At 43.3% G+C, this 16,209-nt stretch overlaps 1 protein-coding gene across 1 annotated transcript in view; it reads right to left on the reverse strand.

The window, feature by feature from the left end:
• LOC308318998 (receptor-type tyrosine-protein phosphatase U-like) overlaps positions 1-16,209 on the reverse strand; it is a 148,395-nt gene that overhangs the window by 24,076 nt on the left and 108,110 nt on the right. Inside the window, exons 13-18 of the mRNA XM_080768773.1 lie at positions 12,907-12,943; positions 8,841-8,979; positions 7,035-7,189; positions 6,178-6,365; positions 2,955-3,027; positions 1,917-1,993 (exon numbers count right to left, since the gene is read on the reverse strand). Coding sequence (XP_080624899.1) covers positions 1,917-1,993; positions 2,955-3,027; positions 6,178-6,365; positions 7,035-7,189; positions 8,841-8,979; positions 12,907-12,943 — 669 coding nt within the window. The remainder of the gene's footprint in view (positions 1-1,916; positions 1,994-2,954; positions 3,028-6,177; positions 6,366-7,034; positions 7,190-8,840; positions 8,980-12,906; positions 12,944-16,209) is intronic.

Here is a 16,209-nt window from a genome sequence, read left to right on the forward strand (position 1 = left end):
ATTGGGCCTTATATTAGGAGTGTCCTGGATTTCTGGAACTCTGTCAGCATAACCTCAGAAACAAAAACGCAACACACCAGATCTTAAAGCATGAACGATAATTGTTGCAACAATGAAGACAAGACTTACACTGTCAAAGCATAAGTGTGCACAAATGGACCCTTAATTAGCCCTTCGCCAAGTCCCTCCCCAACCCGTCCTTGTCCAATAGGCACGTTAGCAGCGAGGAGACAGGGCAAGCTGTCCTTCATTTCAGTAGCAAGAGCATCAAAGTCTAGATCTAGTCAACAAGGCCTGCAGCAGGCTATGCACTGGACAAATTAGCATGACATTATTTAAATAAACTAGAAATATGAGGATATGACAGAGGTTGCACGGTAAGACTACGGTCATTAGTATCATTGCCATCACCTGGGTGGGTCAGGCGTGTAACTTCCCCGACGTTAAGTATATGTTCAACAACACAGCCATGCAAAATAACACTGACGGCTAGGAGGTGGCGAAAGCATGACCTGCATAGCAACAGTTGCTAAACTCATTGGATTGGCATTGGCCAATCGCTTTTTGGGGTGGGATTTAGCAAAGGGCTAATTGAGTCCTGTTTGTCTTTAAATTCACAACCACTCCCATATTATACTGTCTGGAACCCCCATATGACAACTAATCCTTACTCTCTACAACATGGTCTGATTCTATTCATAAACCTATCTATAATCTATTCATTATTGACATTATTGACATCATACATCATTGACATGTATCTGTACTGACAGTAAGATAACACACATGATAACAACAGATTCTGGTGGCCTACTGGCCTAGCTAGGTCATAGGTGTCAACATAAATAACTCTGTGGAGGAATATATTATTATGTCTCAAAAAGCAAAAAACAATATCTTAAAAAAAAAAGAAGTCATCCATAAACATACAGCTGATGATGATCCAGCATGCATGCATGCATGCACACTTGTCTTATATAAAGTTGCACCTCTGAATGGGACTTGGGCATGTACAAGGTCGCAGATGGTGGAATGGGGGACAGGAGACAAGGGACTAAAAGAAGGATGGGGGGGGGCAGGCAGAAAGAAGAGTGGTGAAGTACTTACTTCCCTGTTAATCCGAATCTACAGGGTCCAAAGTGGAGGATGTGGACAGGGAGTTAAAAGAGAGACATACAGGCCAGTTAATGAGAGAGAGTAGTTATAGACAGGTGGAGCGACAGGAGACTGTGTGTGTGTGTGTGTGTGTGTGTGTGTGTGTGTGTGTGTGTGTGTGTGTGTGTGTGTGTGTGCGCGTGTCGATGCCTGTGTGTGGGGGGTCATCCCTATGTTCCCGAGGTTCCGTATATGACACACAGTCTGGCCAGTAGCCAAGTCGACAGTAGAAAAATGTAAAATAGAGACCTTGAATGTCTTCACCTCTCCTTTGAACACCAAAACATTTCACAATGAAAAACAAAAACAAAACATCTGTTGAAAGAGTCACAAGCTGCTCAAAACATGCTCCTGGAGAGCAGGTTGGTGTCTCTGCCATCGGTGTGTGATGGGTGTGTAATACTGTGTATCTGCCTCCCTATCTTCCAACTGCCCTTTTTTTATTTTGGGGTGCTCAAACTGATGACTTAGAAGATCAGAGACAGATGCAGACTTAAAACTAATGATCAAATGATGAACAATCTGCACTCAGAATAAAATGTTAGGGGATTTTAATGTGCTGCAGTAGCAGCGATCATGAAAGGGCCGCATTTCAGCCCCTCAGGCCTTTGACAGTTTTAACACATTACACTCTGAACCTTATTTTGTGTGGATTGATTCTTTGATGCTTTGTAGCACCATGACAGTCTGTGTCCATGTTGTATAAGCACCTCAGTGGACTGTGAAGATACAACTCTGATTGGTTGGTAGGTGAGACTTACGTCGATGTAGTTGGCGTTGATGTAGTCAGAGTTGGGGTCACCCAGGAGTGGGTGGAGCTTGACTCTGTGGCGGTCATCTGAGATGGTAGAACAATGAAAGAGGAATCAGATGAAACAGCACAGGAATATTAAAACGACAAAATATAGACGAAAGGATTTAGTGTTACTGTAGCAGCATAAGAGGCCGTGTCCACAGAAAGGGCTTTGGATATCATGTCCAGAGTGTTTTTTGAGTGTCCACACGTCTTCATAATTACACCCGTAGGAGGCCCAGGACGTGTGGACACGTCTTTAGGTCATTTTTAATTATAATAAAAACTATTTTTTGACAGCGGCCGTTGCTAGGCAACGCCTTGCTCGTCCGTCCCGGAGCTGTTTTGCGTGCGCGCAGCCATTCACTTCCTTGTTTACGGCCGTCAAATCTTGCTATTATCTCTGAATCTACGGTGCTGTCCGTGGTTTTGATCAGAATGCTGATGTTCTGTTTTTATTTCTGACTTCAGCATGCATCTCGTTTGGAATATTAATTCTTCTAAAGGGAGATCAAAGTTATTAGCGCGAGGTAGTAATGCAACATTTCACCTCCCGGTTATGGGGGGAAATGGAAGGCGGGGCTATATTTTGAAAAATTCCGGGGCATAAAAAGCGTTAACCGGCCACCCATGTCGGCGCCACGGGTGAGTCTTAACTGGCCACACAGTCCGACGGACTGTTAGTACGTCGGACCAACGTATGCGCCCCAGCACAAACAGCCTAGCAGAAATAACAGTAAACATCGTGGTAATGATTCAAAGTCAGGTCATAAATGAGCTGGTTGTTAGACACAGCCATGATATTGCAGAACGTTCCTCTCCAACAGTTTAACTATTTTGTACTTGAACCGCCCAGGGCGCTCTGCCACTTATCTATTTACCATAGAAATGCCAGGCAGAATGGAACAAATGTTTTTTTGGACACAGCCCCTTAGTCTTTCTAGTCGTATATTGTGACTTTTGACGTTTTACTTCACAAAGGGCAGAACATCTCCTGGTCACTTACATCCCGTCAAGGTATCATGTCTCCCTTTGGTTTTGTCTTCCTTCTTTGTGCTGTCCCAGTCATCAAAAAAGCTCTGTGGAAGACAAGACATTCTTATGATGGAGATAGCGGCTTTGTGAACCTCCCCTAATGATTTAGACAACTTAGATAAGCCTCAGGCGCAATGTGGCTTTTCAGCATTGTTTCTTTTGTTTAAGTGCGATAAGGAATATAGTTTTTTCACGGTTATCACGCTGAAATCCTATCAGCATGTCATCTCTCAAGCACAGCCGGGGTTTACATCAACAGGGCAGTAGCGTTGTGAGAACATTTTGAGATAAGGAGTGATTATGTACGTGCTTTAGGCATGTTAAGTATTTAAACAGGAAAAGTGTCACACAGATACAGCTAGACCTCCCACTGCTATATTCCCCATTAGACTGTGTATTAAGTAGTTTGGAGAGAAGCTTATTGTCGGTATCAGCCAGTCTATTCCCGTTACAATGCACTAGACTCCTAGCTCCCATACTTACCCTACAACTTGCAGCACTCAAGCAAAACCCATGACCTTTTGACTTGTGGTCGAGAGGCGAGTGCTCTATGGACTGAGCTACCCGGACACAAATAATAGGTTGCTTAATTTGCTCCTATAAGAAGTGTCCGGAGCCATTTCAATCAAAATCAAATCAAAACTTTATTTGTATAGCACATTTCATACAGAAAGTGCAACCCAATGTGCTTCACAGATTACAAATAGAAGAGACATTAAAAGAAAAAGAAAACAAAGGAAAAAAGATTTGACATTACAAATAAACATTAACATGGATTAATGATACTATGACCTAATTAAAAGCAATGCTAAAAAGGTATGTCTTAAGGTTTCTTTTAAAAATGTCAGTAAAAATGTGCCTCAGTCTGTCCACTATTTTGATTTCCAATAATCTCCCAAATCATTTAGAGCTGCTGAGCACAAAGTTGTGTTCAGTCAGTGCATTCTCAAAAAAGTTTGTCAGGTACATTTGGCATCTGAGGCTGATGTTGAGAACGCTCTTACATGTACAGTACCATGTTGACGAGCATGATCAGTGATCATAATCACACTACTGACATGCAATTCAGACAGCACTGAGTTGGCAGAAGAGCCAGAGGCTTCAATGCACTCTGCTGGGCATTGGCTTGGCTAGCTCCTCAGGCTTTTCTCATTTAGAGTAGTGAATTTACTTGTTATGGCAATTAATTATCCATACCGCACGCGTGCGCGTGCACACACACACACACACACACACACACACACACACACACACACACACACACACACACCACACACACACACACACACACACACACACACACACACACACACACACACACACACACACACACACACACACACGCACTCACACATTTCTGCATTCCACAGGGAAATAACGAGCCGTACCTGGCAGGAGAGGGTAGACAGAGAGGAGCACTAGAGTGTGCATACAGTATATTGATTCAGGGGAGTGGGCTGTGCCCGTGAGGGAGTGCAGCCCAGAGAAGAATTACTGCGAGATGTTTTCTCTTCTTCAGAAGTGTCAGAGGAGCATGGCTAACAGAGCAGGAGCTCTCCTGCTCTAACATACAGAATCATCCCAGCGGGAGGAGGCCGTATTCAGGGACACCACATTGTTCCCTGTACTCACACAACTATGGATATGGAGGTTAATACACCAACAGCAGAACCAATGTTCTATCTATCTGTACACTTGTCTCCATTTATATATAGTTTAGTGGAAAAGCTAAATCCACCTCTATATAAAGAGCAGGAGAGCGTAACCGGCCAAATGACTATCTGCCACGCAAAATGAAGCCAGTCACCGCTGTTGGGTGGAAACTGTAAATATATACGTAGTCACAGGCTCTTGTTAATACGTTTTGGTACTTATTGGTTAAATAATTATAAAAACAGACTTTTAAATACAAAAATAGTTAAAATACCGATCATACCGGCACAACTTGTAGGTAGTACTAATAGCTACAGTATGAGGTTTCTGCCCGACAGCGTCGATATGCTCCTTGTGAGCACGACTCGAGTGTCTCCTCTCTCTGTACCCTTTGGTTTCCTGTCTCTCTAGTCTCTACACAGACCCTCCTGTATCTGAAATAAAGCATTCCACACACAAGGAGTGTTCTTCTCTCCACCAAGCTTTGTGCAGGAGAGCAGGACAAATAACCTCTGCTACCAAGAAGCAACGCGTTCTGACTCTGTGATACATTGAGACTCGTAAAGCCGCCTTCTCTCAGCTGTCAGTAGGGTGTGTGTGTGTGTGTGTGACTGTGTGACTGTGTGTGTGTGCGTGCCTGCGTAAGTGTGTGCGTGTGTGCCTGCGTGCGTTTATGCTCGCGTGCGTGCGTGCTCGTGTGTGTGTGTGTACTCATCAAGTCTGCCATGGTGACAGAGGTCCTCTTTAAGGCCAGATGAGGATGATTTATTCATAGTCTATAGTAGTGTCAGCATGGTGTTCTGATGTCTCTTAACTCCTGCTAATTAATTTCAGAGGGAATAATGAGAGTCTATATGGAAGATGTCAGAACAGGATGGGTGGCACCCTGCACCGCCCACACCTACCATATGCTTCACTTTATGCTAAAGGTGATTTCAATATCTGAACTCTCATGAGGTCAATAATGCAGCTATATTGAAGTATATACGTATATGTACTATATGTAAACTTTGTACATTGCATTTGTTGATGACAAATTGTATTCAGAGGACTTTTTGTGATATCCTTTTTAAAATACAAATGAAGCCTTGATTCCCCCCGCATTCCTAATCTAATAATTTGATGACGAGCACTATGGCTTCATGTAATGTAAAATTGATAGATAATAAGTCATGTTTGGGTAAACTGGGTCTTACTGTACCACATTTCTGACTAATAAAGTAATCAATCAATCAATCAATCAATCAATCAATCAATCAATCAATCAATCATATTACTGTATACCAATATATGAACATGAATTTTTTTCTCTATACATATTCTAACTATATGTTGTTTTCTCTGGGATTAATATATTGACCCACTGCACTTTCACCGTTTCGGAGTGTCACTCCCCTACTCTCTCCCTGTTTCCTGTCAGTCTACACTGTATACTAAAAATAAAAATAAAATAACTTAAATAAACTCACCTTGCATTGTCATTGAATACTTGGTGAATTCGGCTATACTGTATAGTGTCAGTGAATACTTCAGAATCTCACCTCATACTCCTGCTTGAAGCCGTAGCCCTCAGCGGTCTTCATCTGGTTAATGTGCTGGAGGAGGTCAGCTACGCGGACGGCAGGATGGAGCTGTCCCGTGTGGTACGGAGAGCCTTTACGTCCACACTGACGCCTCGGGGAGCCTCCCAGCAGACTGCTGGACTCGTTGACTGAACTGCGAGCCTCGCCTGCAAGGGGGAGGAGGGACCAGGACAGAGGGCTTTTTAGAATGAGACCAACTCGTTTTGCAGTTTTCTGCAGTATAGTCAAACCAGTGGATATATCATATATGTAGCCTGTATATGTTCCCAAAAACAATTCCCTCTGTAGTACTAGTCCCTATACCTATAAGGCTTACTTGACTTACGCTACTGGAGACACTAGGCTTCTAGGCATTCATTTGGGATAACAATAAAACAGTGGTGCCCAAACATACAGATATTAGTACGGAAATTTGTGGTACACAGTTAAAACAAAATAGGCTTTCCGTGGTGTGGAGGCCTAGTGAGCCTAGATTGTTTTCAACAAAAAATGAACATGAAGGGAAAGTCTGGGTGAAGGTACTTTGTCGGTACTTTGGTTGTTTCCTATCAGAATGGTTCAGGTGTGAATGGTTCTCTGATAGACACCACACTATCAACAGCATTACAAACTGCATTACACTGCATTACACTGTATGAAGGTGTTGCACTTCAAAAATAAAAATGGCACGCCTTGTGAATGAAAGTGTGTGTGTGTGTGTGTGTGTGTGTGTGTGTGTGTGTGTGTGTGTGTGTGTGTGTGTGTGTGTGTGTGTGTGTGTGTGTGTGTGTGTGTGTGTGTGTGTGTGTGTGTGTGTGTGTGCGTGTGTGTCTTACTGCGTGCCGAGCAGGTGTGTGCGTCCATGAAAGACAGTGCCATCCTCTCATCCTCCTGCAAGGTGCTCTGGTCTGTGAAACTGTGCTCCATAGAGCCCATATGGCTCTTCTCCTGGCGGTAGCTAATAGGTGTTTTATTCATGTTCACTGGTTTCCTATCAAATAAAGATGGAGAGAGAAGGAGGAGGGATGGAAGAACCAGAAGGAGAAAGAGAAGGAGAGAGAGACACTGACACAGAGTTTCAGAGAGAGTAGGAAAGGAGCCGTGAGAGACAGCATAACAAAAAGGAAAGGAGAGAAGGAGATAGTGGGTGTCAGGGACGGAGCGAGTACAAGAGGGGAGGAAAGGAGACGATGAAGAATGCATTTCATAATAATTCGCACCCACCGACCCTAGCTGAAACTTTAGTGGATGACAGCCATGTGCACAAGCATGTATATGATGGAACACTAAATAAACAAAAATAAATACAGGAAAAAAAAGAAAACGGTCACTTACAGATAGTAAGAGTAAGAGTAGATGTCCCTTCTGGAGAAGTGTGAGGATGGAGGAGGAGGAAGAGGAGGAAAAGGAAGAAGAGGAGAGGAGGAGGAGGAGAGATAAGAAAATCAAGAGAAAGAAGAGAATGTAAGCTGCAAGCAATGCCAGCTGTGGGCAGGGATGCATTGATTTCAGTGGAGATGGGAACCGTTTGGATGCATGTGACACATGCATATATACAGCATTATAGCAAGCAAGGCACTGACAGTCCCAATCACAGCCAAAGCAGAGAAACACGTTTCTCCTTTCTCCTTTAGCGCCGTCTCAACTCTCAACTTTAATGAACATACGTGGCTTCATGCCAGAAGCACATTCGGCGATCAATAACAAGAATTGTCTGAGAACTAACTGGCAGCTTATTGGACAGCGGTCCAGACTAATGTGGGAACTATAGTGTCAACACTAACATCAACAGTATGCCGTGTGAGGTCAGCATGTTTGATAATGATTACCAGAGCCCTCAGCCACCTCTCACTTGGCATGTAGTGTTAGTTGGAATTTCACATACGTTATTTCATTTGTGGTAGAACATCTTATTCTAGACTTTCCTCCTCGGGCTGGCACATGGCTACAGCTGACTAAGACGCAGAGCAAAGCAAGTCTCTGTAGATGATTATATGTAGTTTAGCATGTTCCCAAAATGGCCATGCATACAGTATTTTTCTGTGATATTTTAGACACTATGTCGTAATGCATCATTATTATATATGCAAAACAAGGATTTCACATTAAAAGCCTCCTCGTACCCCTCGCTCTGTTTGACTAATAGTTAGATAGCTAGAGCTTTGGGATCACTGGCTAATAATCTCTAAAAGCACACCTTTTCCTGCCAATTACTGTCTCATTTAAGGGTCAGACCGCTGCTTGGTGGGTGTAATTAAGTGGATAATTGCATTGAATCAGCCTTTAATTAAATACTTCACACTCAGATAAACTTGCTTGGTATCTCTGGTGCAGCATAAGGGATTGGAAACAATACAGGCTAGCTGTGCTTCCAGTATCCCTCCTAAACAATGCTATCCTTTCACCAAGTACAGCTAATAGAAGACAATGATTAGGGGACTGTTCAGAGAGATATTTTTAAAAAAAAGAAAGAAAAGAGAGCAAGATGAAATGGTTATGGTTGGTGTGCAACCATACTGCAGGTGGACGCCATTCAGGTGACTTGCAGAAGAGGTAAAAATATACTTTGTAGTCCCTGGAAGAGCCTATTCCGTCATACTGCAAATATATAACAGCATACAGGCTAGCTGAGCGACACTCACCCTTTCTTGATGATGATGATGACGGCTCCCAGCAGAAGAATGAGGACCACCAGCCCTCCGGCACACACCCCAAGAATCAGCCCCATCTCTTCAGAGTGTTGGGACACCTCCAGGGCCCTGCGGTGGTCCTTACAGGCCGCTAGCAGAGAGAGAGAGAGAGAGAGAGAGAGAGAGAGAGAGAGAGAGAGAGATATATAATACACAACCTCGGGCGTGTGGGATGCATATCTTTGGTCCGATGTACTAACAGCCGACACGTAATACTCCGCCAGCCTTGACCCTACCCTAACATTATATGCCACCATATACCATTCTGTCTGTTAGTTTTTGGTCGAACTGCCCCTGTCACCCGTTCTCTCCCACAGGAGTGAACTTCACACCTCCAGACAGCCAATTGTTCAAGTAGTCGATATATAAAATGTCTCTACCGCACTGGGGAGAAGGTGTCTGGAGCTCCAAGGGGAGACAGTGGCCAATACATAGCAGGAAAAAAGGTGTTTTTGACCTGAAGTCAGCTTGTGTGGTACCTGGCCTTACTACAGTGTGTTAACCGGCCTCGTATGTGTCTTAACCAGCCACAAGTTTTGGACAATATGCTCTCCAGAGGTAAAAATGCAATTACTATCCAAAACGTTGTTTGTGATGGGGTGTTATAACAGAGGATTCTGATTTAAAAACGTGTTTGAAATTACTTTGACTTTGGATTGAAACAATGACAGTGGGTTGTAACCTTTGCTAGTTTGCTCACAATCCCACACAGCGCTACAGTCGTGCCCTGCTGTCTGTGCAATACTGCAAAAGGTCATTATAATAATGGTGGGTTATTCATTCCACTGGCATATAGCTCCATATTTATGTTAATAGCACAAAAAAGCTCTTTTCTGTGTCTGGCTACAGTAAGCCAGTCTAGTTTGTCCCGAGTGGTGTCAGTGTGTCCTTTAGTCCCTGACAGACCCGCAACGAGCCCCTCCTGAGCCCTGTTGGAAGAGCCAAAACAATCTCCAGAGCAGCACAAAGTCACAGCAGGCCTGGGGGCAGTGATGGAGAGCGCTAGCAAGCTATAGCCTGTTGGGGCATGAAGCAGATCTGGGGCAGAAGAACAGGGAAACAGAGCCATGTTTTAGCCTTCTCTATCGGCAGCCAGGGGCATTGGATCGGCCTCAGCACAAATAACCCTGAAAGTGGGACGATATGAAAATCTGGACCCTGGATGTCAGGACAATAAGTAAAATGTTTTCTCTCTAACACAGACACGTCCCGCATGATTAGGGTTTGAGGTAGGTTGTCGTTTGTCGGACCAATGACTAGTGTGAACTAAGTACTTCATCCCTTCTGTAGAGGTATTACACTATTTACTATTTACACTGGTGAACAACTTTCTTGTACAGATCACAACAATTATTATTATAATAATAATAATAATAATGATAATAATAATAATAATAATAATAAATATTATTATTATTATTATTGTTATCTAGGCCATACATGGCCTACTTGTGTGCAAGGTGCAAGTTGGCATCTCGAGAGAGTGCATTTCTAGTTTAGAGCTATATGTTGTTGCAACACTTTTGTTTGCATTTTGTAGTGCACTATAGTGCTTAGTTTCGTCTGCGGCTCCACTCGGGTTTTAATGAACTGCCGAGACCCGAGACAAAACGGCACCATTCCCAACCTCACTTATTGAGTCACTTATTGAAAATGGACCGAAACGGGTATGCCCCAGTCGGACCATCAGGTATTTCGGGGTCAGGGTTATCCGACGACCTCTGCCTCTGCACTATACATATGTGACTATTTACCAGAGTTCATGCTTTTTCCAATTTTGCAATTAAGTCAAGTGAGTGTCTGCATAAACGCATATTTGTAAACTGTAAATCTGACGAGATTTCTCAGTGGCTCTATTATATAGATAATGATAGTTTGCCTTTGCACAGAGTTACAGTGAGCATCTCAATGTGTCCTGGTATCTGTGACAGACTGCTGGCTGACTGAGAACAACAAAAGGCTCTGGTGTGACCGTGAACTTCTTCATCCAGACAGAAGTAGAGGAGCGAGCTCACAGCCTGCTGTGCAACTGATTACTGGAACTTCATTTCAAATGACGCCTCTTGAGTGGTATAGGAGTACATTGCAGATGCTACAAACGTAGAAGGGGTTGAAATCAATTTAAGTTCTATGACATTTTAGACAGATAAGACGGGCACCGCTGCATTTAGCCCCAGAATTTCTATTAAACCAAACACGAGCATGAAATAGATTTTCACATGAATCCATGCACCTGCCGGCTGCCCACCGGGGGAAATTGGCACTTAGAGTAGAAATGGAAGGTCTATTGTTGTATTGGGCCTGCCAGAGGATCCTTAATTAAACTGTCACCTGGAAGTTGAAATGTAATCTTCAGCTTTGTTATCCGAGCCAAAATCATTTGCCTCCACTTTGCCTGTGATAGTAACGTCTCAGGACCCCCGTCATGCAGGGGGCATGTTAATGGTACAGAGACCACCAGAAAATACACTCTGACCTGTCATAGCTTCTAATTGAAAATCACTCTAAGCAGCTCTTTATTCAATAATTGACTGTGTGTGTGTGTGTGTGTGTGTGTGTGTGTGTGTGTGTGTGTGTGTGTGTGTGTGTGTGTGTGTGTGTGTGCGACGTGCGTGTGCGTGTGTGTGTGTGTGTGTGTGTGTGTGTGTGTGTGTGTGTGTGTGTGTGTATGTGTGTGTGTGTGCGACGTGCGTGTGCGTGTGTGTTAGATGGAGTGAAGCGTGGGGTTGAAGAGGTTAGTCTTGTCTCTCAGCGTCACGCTCGAGTGGAGCTATGTCTCTTCTGCTTTTCAGCCAACAGTAAAAGTCGAGTCCATTTACTGACAAGACTCTTATGCTTACTGTACAGTAGCACTGCTGTGAGAACTATATACTGTATGCATAGATGACTGTTATTCACACTGAGAGCTTTGAGTCCTGTCATCAGGACTAAGTCAATTTCCATGTCTCTCTGAGTCTAGCCATGGAAACTGCAGGTGTTTTGTTTTCAAAAAAAAAAAAAAAAAAAGCCTGGGCGAGCCAAGCAGGAAACATGGTAAATGGTACATTTATATAGCGCCTTTATCCAAGGCGCTTTACAGAGATTTTGCATTACATTCACCCATTCACACACACATTCATACACCGATGGCGGCGGAAACAATGCAAGGCACCAACCAAGCACATCAGGAGCAATTAGGGGTTCAGTGTCTTGCTCAAGGACACTTCGACAGCAACTCTGCGGGTTCGAACTGGCAACCTTACGGTTACCATCCAGCCACTCTACCCCTGAGCCACCGCCGCCCGGCATGGCATAGGAAGGGAGTGAACCTTGTATATCGCTAAACCAATAACGTCGCTCCAACTTTGGTGACGTCAGTGTTCTCCGCTGCATTCTACTGGGGAGGGGAGGCGGGCTCTTAGGTTGGTGAACCAATAGGAAGTCGGCGGGCGGCGGCGGCTAGTATTTCCACCCCTCTATGCCCAGAAAAGTACAGTGCTTTTTCAGGATACTCTGAGTCCTATGGAGGACAGTCATAGCTCAGAAGTCAGAAGTCAGAACTTCAACTGCCTCTGTTTTGATCTTGAGGACCCTTCTAGATCAAGCAAAGGTCAGAGTTCTCAGACGTAGCTGTCTAACGTTCTGCCGGCAGGAACACAGGAACTGTATTTGATATTGTGTGTCCCAGAATCTGACCCCAAACCAGCGGGATGAAAGACTCTCTGCCTCATGCCCTTTTTCTCAAAATATCATTGTAAAAAAACAGAAGCTCAGTGAAAATAAATATAAAAAAAAAAATCGAAAACATTCCTGCTCTTTGTTTAGCTGGAACAAAGAGCCAGTAAAGAATTATTTCTACCTGCCGATAAGAACAGATTTTCCAACTCAAAAAGCATCGTCATGTCATGTCACGGCAAGCGACACTATGGCACTATGGAGTATGAATTCAGTTTCAAGCTCTCTGATACTTTATTAAGAGACCTTCCATTCAAGGTCACATTTTAGATGAAAAACCAAAACAATAAAGGAGTTGAATTACCTTTGCGAGCGATACGGATGCAGTTTATTCTGGTTTCCTGAAATAGAAGGAGAGCATGGTGATCAGAGGGCTTGGTGACACTTTACATTCTGCATAGGAGACACGCATGATAAAAGAGACCAGCATTTAGAATGTTTCCCTTTTCTTACTTGAAAAGGACGAGGCAAATGTAGCAATAGTCACAAAAGAAAAGACTGCTAGACTGATTATGATATCTGGATTCCTTCAATACACTGTAGCGTATATCTTTCTCACACAGATATCAGCTGGGATCATCAGTTTGAGGACAGAAACCAATAAAGCTACTTTAATTGAGTGGAAACACAAACCAGAGTAGCCGTTGCGAAGTATTTGACTGAGAGAACAGAGAGACTTAAATAAATGATGAGAGCTGAAAGAGAGTAAATGAGGAGGCTTATTCAGACCAATGAAATGCCACTACAAAAAGGAATTAATTTGGTCTGCTGTATTTGGAAATAAGTAATCTCTAAAAGGACCGTAGTGTCAAACAACACTATAATGGGATACGATACCATAATCCAATTCCATCACCGCCACCTCTTGGAGGAGACACATTATAAAATTAAGATTTACAGATGGTAATTCAGGCATTATGGGACAATTATGCAAATCCACTCGCCCAGAAACGAGCAAAAGCACTTTCCTCAAACTGTCGCTAAATTGTCATTTTTAATTGAAAATCCATTTTGGGCCCACGTCCTCTTAAACCTTAGTCTTAATCCAGTGATGGTGCAGGAACAGAAGGAAGGATTTTTATAGAAAACAACAATCTCTCTAAAACTGACAGACAGATGGCTGTTTCTACCAACCTCAGATGTACAGTAAATGCACACTGCCGCACAGAATATAACACTTTTACATGAAAACACACTTTTACTCTTCTGCATTCCCAGAAGAACAGGCACAAAATGCTGCAGAAGTAATAGAAATGGCAAAACGATTCCTCACTTTGCCATGAAAACCACATGATTCATAGAGTGACCGTACATAGATATACTACTGTATGTCAATGTGTGGCCACCTATAGAAGTGCTGGTGTGATGGACGCAAAGTGGTGACTCAGAGCTTACATCCTCCAGATCTGTCACACAACTAAGTCAATAAATTATCAACGCTATTAATAACCATTAGAAGTGGTGGAGGAGAGAGGCGGAGCACATTCTATTTCCTGCAGATGAAGATAGATCAGCCAGGTGATGGATGGATTGGTGGCAGTACAGAACAGGCCTATCCCACTTGCTGTGCTCAAGTGGGAGTTTTGAATTTGTCTAAGGACTCTCATTAATTATCTAGACCACCCCATGTGATAAATATGTACTGGGATGTCTTGTCTGTGTATTTTGTTTCCTCATTGTAAGCTGCATGCGTTGGAAATATACAGTTAAGATAATGTGGAACTCCAAGCAAGTATTGTCTTAGCATAACTCTCGTTGTGAAGCCAAATAAATATTGTTATTTTCCACTTGGCAAAGGAGACAGACGGACAGGGAGAGACGCGCTTTGATGAGACTGTCAAAGGGAGCAGGGTGGGTGGGTGGTGACAAATTCAAAGTCAGTATTTTAATGAGCTGTTTACATACTGTAAATACAGCTTTTAATGTACATGTACAGTTTTAGGAAGGAAAAGAATCAGGATGAATAATAATACACAATGGTTATTATCTAGGGGGGGAATAGGCCTGTGGCAACTTTGAAATGATCAAAGCAGACATCATAAACACAGCTCTGTGCTGCCGCCACTGGAGAGACTTGGTGTTGCCAGGAGGGGTGGTTGGGGGGGAAGGGTGCAATTGCCCCCCCAAATATGGAAACGCTAACATGCAAGGTGTCCGTGTGTGTGTGTGTGTGTGTGTGTGTGTGTGTGTGTGTGTGTGTGTGCATGTGCGTGTGCTTGCGTGCGTGTGTGCGTGTGGTGCACGATTAACGGAAGCCCATGCTGACGCCTTCAAAGTAACCATCTGAATCCCCCAACCTTTCAAGAGCTTCATCAATCAAAGCAATTAAAAGTGTGAAGATAATTAGCACAGGAAAATGGCAAATATTAAGTCTGTAAGTTAAATAATAAGTCTGTTCACACCATTTCTACTGTTTCTACTAATGTTTTTGAGGAGGAGTTGTGATGTTGCCTCCACAAAGACATTTATAAACTTAAATGACCTGAACAGGCTATGATTTAATGAGCTTACTGTTCAGTTTAGTTTCATCATTTTACATATAAAACCAGCAGGGAAACATATACAGCATATTGACCAAAGTAAGAAGCTGTGTAAAACAAGAAGGCATTTAGAAACATTCTGTGATTATCCAACTAATAATGTCTCCAGTGGTGACAGCCACCAGCATCCATAGCAGCAGAGCTACTGTAGGTCAGGTGGGGGTTGGGATGTGCCACTGTGCCCCCATGTTCACTGTGGCTCATGGGCGCCAGCTAGCTGGCCCCCTGCCAGGCAAAACAAAACCTAATCCCATCCGCTGGTAAAGCCAGGTCTTCCCTTCATAATCCTACGCTCAACGCTCTGCTTGTGCGAAGTGCTCACACTGCACTCCCACCGTGTGTTTGTCCACTGGGACGGAAACACATTCCTGTATTTGCAGACGAGCAGCGCTGCTGTGCTGTGAGCCTGTGATGTATGGATTTTCTATTAAAGATACGAAAAGAGAAACAGTACCGTTATCAGAAAGCAACCCGCTGTTGGCAGAGTTCATGGAAGTCAAGCAGCTGGGGAACAAAACCTTGCATGCATTTATTCCCAACTGATAATCACACAGAGACCAAAGGAAACTCTGACCCAAATGTCTGAGGAATGGCTGAGCTCCAGGGTGTGAATATTAAAGCATCTATTTTCCAGGACTTTTTTGTGTGATCCCTTTAGCCTTAATGTCTGACAGTACTATGTGCTGGTTACATTTCTGACTAATAAAGTATTCAATAAATCAAGAAATGGGATTGAAGGTGTAGGATTATAATCTGCCACCAATCTACTGGGATCAAATCAGCCCAAAAGGACCCATCCCACAAGCTTTTCATGGTGTTGATGTACCACGGAGGAGCATTACGATCGGTGGCTCCAGGACCAATTCAATACTATTGGGCATTAATTATTCATAAAGTCTACAAGTAGATAATAGATTCTTTGGGAATGAAAAACATGAATAATTCATGATTACATTATATCAATATTTGACTGGGGTATCATCTCTCTCTAGCCAAGGGCTGCAGAGATTGCACACCGTGCTTCTGGTTCCATTGTGAGTCAGACCCATGTGGATGCAGCCTCCCTT

Source organism: Protomyctophum bolini, assembly GCF_963924005.1.
Source record: "Protomyctophum bolini genome assembly, chromosome: 7".
NCBI lineage: Eukaryota > Metazoa > Chordata > Actinopteri > Myctophiformes > Myctophidae > Protomyctophum > Protomyctophum bolini.